The sequence below is a fragment of the Apaloderma vittatum genome, unplaced genomic scaffold (genome assembly GCF_000703405.1).
Source record: "Apaloderma vittatum isolate BGI_N311 unplaced genomic scaffold, ASM70340v1 scaffold17391, whole genome shotgun sequence".
NCBI classification, from domain to species: domain Eukaryota; kingdom Metazoa; phylum Chordata; class Aves; order Trogoniformes; family Trogonidae; genus Apaloderma; species Apaloderma vittatum.
In genome coordinates this window covers 1-11,909 of record NW_009699788.1, presented here as the reverse complement: position 1 = coordinate 11,909, position 11,909 = coordinate 1, and the positions used below count along the sequence as shown (strand labels likewise).

Below are 11,909 nucleotides of genomic sequence, written 5' to 3'. Positions count from 1 at the left end.
AAGGCAAAAGCATGAGGGTCACCAAGAACAACTCTGCATGTGGTAGGGAAATGACTGTGTTTCCTGGTGAGAATCTCAGCCAGGGTGCCCAGGACTAGTTTTCCCTCCGGTGTCCCTTGCCAAGGACAGGACTAACTCAGAGAATGATGACTGCTGGTGCTGGCTTGCTGAACGTCTGAGCATCTTTGGATGCTGCAAACCCCTCAGTGATTGCTGAGGGGATATTCTGTACCATGGCAACTTTATGAAATGACAGCCGCTCCTGCTGGGGAGCAGCAGGCTGCTGGAAACAGAAGGATTCAAGAGAGAAAGTGGATTCTAAATACTTACGAATATAAAGAAATTGAAAAGAAACATCAGGTACTTCATGCAGCTCAGGCAGTCTCCCTCCATGGTCCAATTCTTCCTGCAAAAGCCCAGCGCTTCCTTAGCACACTCATTTTTTATTGCAGTGACACAATCCTACCTCCATTCATATTTCCCCTGAGATCCTGTGGAGTTCATTATACAGAAGAGCTCATTTCTTACCTGAACAAGGGAACACAGCACAGGCTAATAAGAGATAATGATCGCTGCCAAGTCCCTTTGCATTCCTCCAGGCCTAAAGGCGAATACAGATTTGAAGAGGAAGGGTGCAGGAGAGGAAAATTCTAGCTTTGCTTGCAGAGTAGAGGTGCTGGGAAGGAAGGAAAATGGGACCACGGGTACACTCTGATTCCACAAGGGAGGACTCCCTTGTTTGCCTGGGCAAGACACTGTCCCCAGTGGCAGCGCTGGGCTCAGATTTGCCGTTTTTAAGACCCTCTCCCACACTTCACACAGCCAAGCCACAATGAAGTGCAGCCCTCCTAATCATGCTGTTCTTCGAGCTAGGAAGTGGGGCTGACAAACTCCCATGTCCTTCACCTCAGGATGTGCAAATGCAAGTCTGTGGCGACGGTGCGAGGGCTGGGCTGGCATAGCCACGAACAGAACACATCAGAGTTTCCACGTCGTGACAGCTCGATGCAAATGTCCAAAAAATGCAAGGGCAAATCAACTAAAAGCATGAGCTGACCTTGCACTTAAAACTGCTTCACATCAGGGCTCAAGTACTCCAGTGTATATGATTTACCAGCTAGTTCACAGATGTGGCAGCATGCTGAACTTTGAAGAGTTTGTAACTAACTCTATTTATAAACAATGCAAGCAAAATGCAAATAATGCTACTTACAAATAATGTAGTTATGAAACCACCTGTGCCAATTGCTGCCTTACTAATTAGCTGAAGGTAACTGAACAAGCTGCATGGTGCAAATACCTGATGTGAGAGGACAGTCCTGACCTCAGTCGCTTTTTCTTTCCACTTTCCTTTTTAGGCCATACACACAAAAGGCAAATTTTGTAGGTTACTCCTACCGCACGCTGATGCAAGCGTGATAAAAACCAAATGCATACGTCTTAATGTACCTTTTAAAATACCTTCTCTCCCCTCCTCCGGGCCCCAAATTTGTGACAGATTAAGTTCTCCTCTGTAGGAGACATTTAATGCTAAGCAAACATTAATGGCCAGAACTGCAGAAGACAGCGGCTGACAGATGCTTTCCTGGGCTTGTCCCGTCTCAGACCTCTGAGACATATGAGATGCATTTGGTTTTGTCTGAAATGCAGCTATGAATGTTCAGCTTTCACTTAGGTAGACCATTCTACATTGCTCTCTCCCTAATATCAGCTGTATCTTCCCAAGCGATGAGGAGGCTAAAAATCCCCAGCAGTGTGGCCAGGATACATATCCCAGCTGCTGCAACCAGTCAGGAATAAAGTTTAACTTTCCAAGGCAATGTAATTTTTTTTTGTTCTCCAGCCATCATTTATTTCCTTCCTTCTGACATCTGGGCCACCACAACCTGGCCCTGCCCCGCTGCATCCTCTCCCCTTTGGCTCGCAGGCACAGAGTTGTGCTTGTTGCAGGACACCTTGCAGGTGGGATGGTGGCAGATGAGCTGCTCACCCTCCTCCTGCACATCGCAGCTACAGCCTCAACAGGGATGCAAAGAAAGCATCTAGCGTGTGGAAAGAAAGAGCCACCAACAAGACTCACCTTGGCAAATCTTGGGGCTTGAAGTACAGCGTCTATTCTAGTCTTTAATTGTCTGTGTGTCCCATGTATCTCTTTTTAGTCGTTTGTCCTGTAAGAGAAAAATACGTGATTACTGCACAAGCCAATAAAATGCAGTCGTGCTAAATACACAATTTATTAAAACATACCATCCTGATGAACGTGCTCCGTCTAACTACCACCTTAATCTGGTGTAAATTAGCACTAATAAAGAGCTTTTAACACCCAGTGAGGGATCCAGCTCCTAAGAATCTCTTTAACAACCTCTGGGGTGCTTTCAATGCCCAGAGACCTTGTGCAAATCTATAGTCACCTCATACCACAACAGGGCTTGACTAGTACAGCTGTACCTTCAATATTTTACAGGAGGCTTAGATAAACTTTAATCTGCCGTGACTTTACAGCCCATTTACCAGGAAAATGGAAAAAGCAGAGGACAGGAGACAGGAAGCGGCTTCAGGAAGCCCAGCCCAGCAATTTGGAGCAATGGTCTGAGATGCCGAGTGCTATCCCTCGCTCTGCCAGCCAGGATAAGCAAACGGCTTCCTCCTCCTCCTCTTCCTCTCTGTCACTGCCTGGGAAGCAGTGACATAGAGGACTAGCAAAGTCCCCACCGCCTGCCTAAAGGCACCAGATAAATGGGTCCAGGAAGAGGGTCCTGGCTGTGGACCGCCACTGCCTGTGAGCTCCCAGTCACAATTTTCTCAGTAAGTTTTCATTTCTGCCTGCACAACACTAAGGACAAGTCTTCAGCTGGGTAAAGGTGCGAGGAGCCTGCAGGCTACCGTGCAAAGCACGCCTGTCTCACTGCTGCTCTCTCGGGGCATCCTTCCCCAAGTTGCTTCTCCCAACCCCGCGCGGAGGAGCCTGTGGGCAAGGGGCTGCCTTCAACCCTTCCAGAAGCATCCCGTGCCAGAAGGGTCCAATATCCACGCAGGGTCGCTCGGCGTTGCAGCCCACTCCTCCTTCACAAACCGATTCGGAGCACTCGTCGCTTTGCCGAAGCCACTGCTTCCCTGTGAGGGGTGAGATCACCTGGGATCACCCAAGCTCTCTTACTGCCAGGACCCCATCCCGATTTCTGGGGGTGCATTTAACACCTGGCAGCCACAAACATTTGTGAACGCCTTTGAAAACTGCCTCCCACTAAGACTCCTGTGAGCAAAACCCTATTGTTTGTCGTGGGCAGGAAGCGAACAAAGACTTTCAAGGTGGATGAAAATCTTACATCAGAAAGCTTACAGTGAATATTCATAGACTTTTTGGTTTGCATTAATCCCTCACATTTAATGTCCTTCCTCTGCCACCGGGCACTTGCATCTCTGAAGGATGAGCAGGGACGGCTTCCCTTTCACAACTTGCCCACGCTGTGCATGAAAGCTGTCCTGCAGCACCACAGCTTTACCACCACTGTGGAAGTTTGGAGGGAGCTACGTGACCAGCTGGGAGATGGTTGCAGCAGGCTCAGGGACCTCTGGAGAGGGGCTTGCAGTCAGGACAAGAGCCCCTTTATTGACAAGCAGAGCCCAGTGTTCACCTTTTTGATCTTTTTCTTTCATGCATGGGACATCCTACATTTTGCATGGGCAACTGAGGGACAGTTTCTTCAGTTATCCTTCCCCATGATGCCACTGTCCTGGGACAGCTGCTGCCAGCAGGAGATGGCTCTAACTTTAAAGCAGAGATGACGCTGCGCCATATAAACCTATCCTTAGCAAAATGATCAGAATGATGGGATTCCTGCTCCTGCTGCGTGCACGTATAATTACATCCCTACCAGCCCTCAAAGGTCTGCGTGGGAGAGGAATTTTATTTTTTCGTTCCTCTTAAGTCACAATATTTTAGAGAAATTACAGCACCACAGAGAGGAAGAGCTTAAACGCTTCAGCAGGTACCGGCAGCTGCTGCGTCGGAAGGGATGAAAAAGCATATTCAGTGCCAAGCAACAGCAATAATCCATCCTACTCCATGGCCCTGAAGGGGAGGAATCCCCTGCCAGACTGGCTCTCTTTGGTTAATAGCTAAGATTTTGTCATTAAGGAGGAACTGCAGAAAGCGCAAAACCACCGTGCCTAATTGCACCTCGAGCAAGCCCATGCCTTTAATTGCAGTTGCTGGGGAAACACAGTGGAAGCTGAGGCCAAGCCTCCCTCGGCGGGGCCGGCCATGTGGGAGCCATGCTCCTCAGTCTCCATGCTCCTCAGCCTCCACACCTCATCCTGCCTCCCTCATCAAGCCTCCCGGCTGAGCCCACGGCTTTCGGACCTGGAATTTGGGAGGAGCAGGCTTCAGCCAAAGGAGAGACTGAAGACAGAAGTCGTGTCCTGCTGGACATCTGCAACAGGTTGGTGCTTTTACGGCCGAAGAGAATCATAGAATCATAGAATCCTAGAATCCTAGAATGGCCTAGGCTGGAAGGGACCTTAGAGATCATTTAATCCAACCTCCCTGTCCTGGGCAGGGACGCCTCTCAGCTAGATCAGGCAACACATGGGGGCTGAGCAGGAAACATCTCTGTAAGCAGGATCCCAGTAATATCACCCCCTTGCAATGGCTTCAAAAAAAAAAAAAAAAAAGTTAAAACATTTGCGGCTCCTGAACTGGAGCTGGGCAAAAGCTGTCAGCCCTACGCATTATCCTGTAACTACCGCTCCCGCATAAATCACTAATTGCACTGGAACTTCATAGTGCTTGCGTAGCAGAGTCATTGCTGTGACAGGACGACATTACTGCATATAAATCCAATTAGGTTCCAAAGTGCACTGTGTAAGCCTAATCGGCCCCCGTGGAGCTGCGATGAGGGGACCTGCACAGGGCCGTGCAACTAGATACTGAATTACAGTCAATCTACCTCCTCTTTAGTTGCATTAAAATGCTAATATCACCGTAATACGGGTCCACTTACCAGCCATGACTGCCTTGCCTTGCAGCGCTGGAGCACGTGAGGATGCTGCACTGCCTGAGAGCATTTAATTCCTCAGTGCAGTTGAGTAAGCAAAGCCCTGAGGGGCATCTAAAACAATAACCCGACTGTTTTTTATAACACTAAAATCATGAAGCTTGGGATGGTGTTTAAATGAATTTGAGTCACTGCTAAAACTACCCTAGAGCTTCCTACCCAAGCAGAGCGCTTGGAACCACCAGCCCTCATCCCTTCCTGATTCTCGCCTGCCTGCTTTTAACCGAGACACATTTCTGCCACCCAAAGGCTGTGCCTGAGAGCACATCAGTCACACGCGAGAGGAAAAAGAGGCCTGGAGTCAGCCTCTTACAGCTTCGTCTAAATACCACCAGCTTTGCAACAGAACCAATAATACAACGCTCACCGTCTATGCTTCACATCTGCAGCTTTGGGCAACGCGAGCGCAGAATAAAACAACTTGCCTGTTTTTGTGGGAAAATGAAAGTACCACATACAGAACCAGAGAAGCATTTAGGTTAGAAAAGGCCTTGGACATCACGGAGTCCCATGCCAACACATCCGAACGGGCACATCTGACTGCCTGCCGCTCCTTGAAGCTCTGTTCCTCACAGGAGAAGCCCTCAGCTAGCTCACCGGTGTATGAACCGCAGAGCGACCGAACCACACGGTACCCATTGTCTGTCTTGCTAAACGGGTGACCCAGAGTTTATATGCACTGATAACACCATAAGGGTAATTCTGCTTAGCAGCTGAGAAAACCGAGGCTAAAATGGGAATGGATGGGCTAGACCTCCTGGCCCACAGCGCAGCCTCTGCATCCCCAATCCATCAAACACTTCTGGCCGACGAGTTACCCTCTCTGACGGGCAGAAAGCAGTCTGCTTAGCACACCAAAAAGGAGGTGGCTAGCTCCGGGCCCCCCGCGTCTGAAAATAGCTTCCCTTCAGGATGGAACAAATCCCTCCCTCCTTGCGGATCACGAGCCAAATGACATTATCCGCTGTCATGTCCGATATTGCCAAGCACTGAACCCCCCGCCACGCGCTTGCCCGGTGTTCCAGCCGCTTTGGGCATTTACTGTGGGAGGTAAATGCCCGCCAGGTTCTCCCTGAGCCTGACACATCCCACCTTCACCACAACCCGTGGCTCTGTCCTGATCTCTTTCTCCGCCGCCCCGCTCTGTTGGCAGGAAGCCCAGTTTGTGACACCCGTGACTGCTTTGAAAGATGCGGGCTTGCATCTCCAACACCGGGCAAGTCGCTGTGGTAACCTTGTCTTCCTCAGACCAGGAGTTCCAATCGCTTAGGGAGTTTCCCTGTACTTTGCATGCTTGCAGAGGAGGAAAATGATTGATTTCAAAGTAAGGAAGCAATCAAAATGGATTATTATGAGCCTCAGGGCCTTGTCCTATCAAAAAGGAGATGATGATGTCTCCTTAGCAAGGAAAAGCAGCCCCAGAGGAGCTGAGCAGAAGCACAAGAGAGCTCAAAACCCTGCTTTTATCATCTGGAATGGAGGTTAACTTCTTTTTTTCTGTTGTTCTCAGTGCTTTTCATAAGGTGGAGAAAAAGAAACCCACCCTTTAACACCATTCATTTAGAGGACTAATAATATTCTAAGAAAGATTATTATATTATTAAATTGCTTTTAAGAAAGAAATCCCAGCCAAAACTTTGAATGTACTAACTATTTGATGAAAAAAGGAGAACCAAACTGCCTGCACCCATTGAAAACCAAAACGGTCAGTTTAGCTACGTTTAGTCAGTCTAAAAAAAGTAAAGGTTAGGAAAAACATCCTGTAAGAAAAGCCCATCTTAAATGAAGAATCTCAGTAATACTAAATAAACCAGAAAATTATGTTGCTGGCAATCTGAGAAGTGGCATTATTTATCTGATTCTGGTCATCCTTTCCATGTTTTTAGCAAGAAGAATAACGATGCATCTGAAAGTGCCATGGATTCTAAACACAACAGGAAATTCTTTATCCCATAGACCTTCCAACTTCAGTATTTATTTATTTAGGATATAAATACATTTCACAAGCTGTAGGTGTGATAAGTCCAGGAAAACCTGAATGCGGTAAAGGTCATGAGAAAGGGCCTAGGGAAGAGAGTCAGACAGTCTAAGCTTCCCTGCCTACAGCCAAGCTGATACACATCTTTCCGATATTCCACGTGCAACCTGAAACTGGGTTTCACCAGAATCAGTGCCTTTAACTCACTCTAGGATGTAAATTGGGCTCATGTGGCTTGTGCCCGATCTCAACCGCACCGGTCCCAATTAAGGCATGAACACCCAACATATTCTGCTGCAGAGATTTCCCATTCCTGATTTAGGAAGAGGAAGAATTTGCACAGTAAGTACCACAGCAGAGCTGCTGCCGTTCTGCAGGCAAGCGAGCGAGAGCTAATAAATCCCATAATCTTGGCATGTGTTTCTAAACGTTCTCTCTTCCTTCAAAAGCCGCATAATCTCAGGGCTCCAGCTCGGATCAGGTTCCAGGCAGACAAAAGACCCTTGGCGCGGTTCCTACGCAGACAACAGGAGGGACTAAGCCAGGGATGAGCCACGTCTCGCGGGCTGGCTTTCCCAACGGGTGACAAACCCCGCGTGGAGACACGCGATGTCACGCGCGCGTATTCGCTCCTCTCTTAGCACCCCGTCTTTCTCTCCATTCAAACTTATTTTGAAAGCACGCAGCTCGCTGTCCTCCTCACTCTTTTGTCCTTGCTCACAGCTAGGGGAGCGCGGAAGGCAGCAGGGCTGGGGGTTGTAAATGCAGCTGGCAGTGGGGGCACTAAAAAGGAACTTGTTCTGCAACATGCTACCGTTCCCCTTGCTATTTGCACAGGCAGCTAACGATCGCCATAACAGCCTCTCTCTCTGAAGTTTTAATAAGCTTACAAATGATCCCATTCAGCACGTATTTAAAAGCGAGGGATGCTCCTTTGATTATAGCTTTTATGGACCTCTCCATGTATTTGTTTTGCTGCTGCACAGCCGCAGTTAGGAGGTGTCGATGGAGCTGGCTCAGCTGCCGGGGCGCTGGGGTTTGGAGACACCTCCCAGCACCAAATCCATCCCTCTCAGCATCACTCATGGGGGCCTGGCTGCCCTCCAGCCCGGGCTAACATGCTTCAGCATTTCCAGGAGTTAAGAAATTAAACCTGTGCTTCATTAAACTTCCTTTGCTGATGTCTCGATCATGTCTATGAAGCAGCAGGGACAGCCCCAGGCTGCAGCTCTTGCACCCTCAGGTGGGAATATGGGGGAACTCTCTTCCATATGGGGGAGCTCACTTCCCTGCCAGTAACCTTTCCTTACCCCATAGCTGCTCAGAGGTTGATCCAAATCCCACTTACGCTGCTGACAGACTTAGAACTTATTCAAAGGAAAAATTTTAAAAAAAAAAAAGAAAACGATTTTTAAGGACGTATAAGCCTCACAAAACCACCCTTCATTAAGATTTGAATCTGGGCCAAATGTGTCATGGTAGCTAAAAGTTAAAAGAGCACACGTTTTTCTTCCCCTTAATGAAGGGAACATCAGGAACAACACACTCGCTGTCCCCAAATATCCTTACTCTCTAAGCACGGGGCATCCTGCAGCAGGCTTTGGTGAGAGACCTGGGCAGCAATACACTCTCACCCGCAGACAGGCTCTTGCATAGCCTCAGAGAGGTGACGTTAACCCACAAAAACCGCAATGTCTCCTCTTGGAGAGCTAGCACTCTAAACAAACTGCTTCCACTTTCCCTGAAAGGCAAGACCTTTGTGTGGAACGGGTGTTTTCTACACCTCCAGGACGCTGGCTGAGGTTAAAGAAGGTCAAACCATATAATATAGATAGAGCTTTGTGCTCCTGCTACCCACGGTGCCTACTAGGGAGGCCGTAATTGTAAGAAACCACTGCTCAGCAAGGATATTTAATACAGTGCCAAAGAGCCTCCCCAGGCAGGCTTTGGTTTCAGGTGTGTGAGCTTTGGAGGGGAAAGGATTGTAGCTCTTCTTGTGAAGTGGCTCGGGTTTTTAGCTCTGTCGTAATCTAAATAACTTCACTGCCAGCAACACTAGCGAGCAAACTGGGTATAACCTGGGGCAAAACGTCATCAAACATACGTATAGGTAAGAATTGGCGTGCACTGACAGGGTACCCTAAGGACTCTTTCAAAAGAGAAACAGCAAATTTAACTGCAGAAACACTCTGGGTGCTGATGAATTTTCTTTTACTCAGTCTTCACCGATATTTTACCTGCTAGAAGTTGGGAGTTAGAAACTGAAGACATAAAAACTCCTCTAATTCAAATCGGGGTGGAGGCTGGAATATTGCTAAATCTAGTGGTGAATGAAGTTGCAAACAGCTGGCATGGCCTTAGGACAGTAGAGAACCCAATCCGCAGCTGGGCTGCTGAGCGCCCTGCTCTTCGCACCCCAAAGACGCCAGAACACACTGACTCAATCTGGCGATTCCTATTTTTATAAAGTTTAGGCAACCTTTTTAGAGAGGGCCACAGGACATAGTGATAAAAGCAGCTCTCTGGCCCGGGGCAGGACTCCACAGGCTAACCTCGAAGTCAGTCAGGAATGGGCTGAATTCTGACTGCAGAAGCAGTTTTCATTGGCTTTGTCACTTTCCTTGATCAGCATGAAATTTGAAAGCAATGCTGCTTTTCAGACAGAAACGGTATATTCTGAAAGCGTAGAAACAAGGGTCACGGGGCAAACAGGCAGAGCAGTCTGGGGTTAGAGCTGAGAAAACACGGGGAGAAACAGAATGCTCAACCTATTCCCGGTTGAGACAGCCCTTCTAGGGTGTTTTCAAAGGTAGGCTGCAGAGCTGCTCCAAGCTCTGCATCAAGGACAAGAAAAGCAACACAGCATTGTACACGCTCTTCTGCCATCACCGCTGTCAGTGTGGGGAGAAGAATCCTTCTGAAAACATCGTAGAGTCTCGCCGTGCAGACACATCGGACAATAAACTTTATGACAAATCTCAAAACGAGATTCGTGGTCACCGTCGTGCACGTCTGATGATACACAAGCCACCCAGCATTGGAATATTAATACCACTTAAGCCTTACATTGCTTTCTACATGGCAGTCTGAAAGCCCTTTACAAAGCTCAGTGTCCTTCCTAAAGATGATGTGGCTTTGCGTCAGGACTCCCAGCAAGTGTCCTGGGCAGCTTCTGTGGTCACCTGCCTAGTGCTCAGCATGCTTTGTAGCTCTTCTGCTAACATCACCCAAAGAAACTCAGAGTCTCTGACAAGCCATTTCAAGTTGGTGCATCACTGCTGTCCTCTGACTCCCTGAATTTAATATAATTAATACCACCACTTCTGTGGCACCCACGGAATCCAAGTGATTTAATTCAGTATCCTACGAGAGTGCAAGGCTGCCTGTGCCGAAAGCAGCTGAGAAATGAAGTACCCAGAAAGGCAGTATCCATAACATTGGCATTTCTAGATGAAAACAAGCATTCTGAGTGACTGCCAGTATCAATTAAAAAATGATCAGGGACAAAAACCCAGGTGGGGTCCTTCATATGAACCACACAGTCCTGAGCTGACGGTAACTGGACAGAAGAAATCAGATGGCTTGTACTCCACTTTTGCCACGCACCCCACACCATGTGCTAAAGAGTGTGGAAGGAGCCACCTAGAGCTGATGTCTCCAAACCCACTCTTCTCCATTTGGGGGTAATAGTCAAGATATCCTTCTGGTAAAGAAGGCCAGGCAGAGGTGATCGGATAACTACAAAATCTATCAGTACTGACAAAGGGGATTTATCTATGTAAATCAATGAAATCCTGCTAAGCCTGTACCACACACTCAGAATAATGACCTTCACTGTGTATCTGTATCTCGCTATAAATCTATATGATTGGGTCAGCGATTCTGAAATTAGTCCCGTCAACTGGACTGTTATTTGGTCTAGAAATAGGGAATAAAAAAAATCCACCTTAGGATTTTTTTTAATGTCAGATCTCATTCAGCCATTTACCAGGAAAAAAATAACTGCACTGGTGGATATGGTATCAGCAATTAACCTACAGACCAAACTGATGTTAATTAAGGTGTCGACGTGCAAGGGTTGGGCTGAAACCTTTGAACATCTGTTTCAAGAAGTATGATACACTTAGACAAGTCATAAGCATGATAGAGAAGGATTTACTTCACACATCCCTGGTTTACTTTAAGGACAGAAAAATGCAGGATTTAGTTTAGAAGGCAGCTCTAAGTCACCTCCTGCGCTCATTGTTTCAGCTCTGCTCAGAGACCTCCCCTTTTACAGTCTCTCTCCAGTGGTTTGTAAAAACAAGGGAATTGGCCTGGGGCAAAGGGTGCTTAATCTGGGTGGGAGAGTTGGCAGTATCTTCCCTCAGATCATTCCATTTTCCCAAGCACACAACATCACAGCTTCTGCTCCAAGCCAGGCCACATTTTCCTGGCTGAAAGAAAATTCAGACTATGTTCCGTTCACAGCGTAGTTTCTCTCCTACTGTACCTCAAGGCTTAGTGAGCAGTAAAGGAGAAACTTGATAATGTGCAGGCTTTTACCTGTTTAAAGATGATCTATCTATCCTTTTTGTTAACAGTGGATACACCAGAAAAAATTGGTCGTCCCCATAAACTTCAGTAAGCTGTACTGCAGGAGGTGATTTTTCCCTCTAACTATGCAGCTAAACTAGCATAAGAACAAGGATTCTTAGCATCTGTCCGCTTTGAACAATGTCCAGCAAGAGCCCTCAAACCAACAAAACTTACTGCAACCCCCCAAGCAAACTCCAGAAAGGAGTATTAATTACAAGGCTTCTGCGACCACCGCAAAATAAAGCACAACTGTGAGTACTCTGTGGTGGTCATGGTAGTGTTGGGCAGATGGTTGG

The 11,909-nt window shown here is 47.5% G+C and overlaps 1 protein-coding gene across 1 annotated transcript in view; it reads right to left on the bottom strand.

Moving 5' to 3' along the window:
* Positions 1 to 2,149, bottom strand: part of TSPAN18 (tetraspanin 18) — a gene marked incomplete at its 3' end in the record, with an annotated part of 14,575 nt that extends 12,426 nt beyond the window's left edge. Inside the window, exons 1-2 of the mRNA XM_009878546.1 lie at positions 2,081 to 2,149; positions 331 to 426 (exon numbers count right to left, since the gene is read on the bottom strand). Of these exons, the coding sequence (XP_009876848.1) occupies positions 331 to 393 (63 nt within the window). The remainder of the gene's footprint in view (positions 1 to 330; positions 427 to 2,080) is intronic.
* Between the last annotated feature and the right edge of the window lie 9,760 nt (positions 2,150 to 11,909).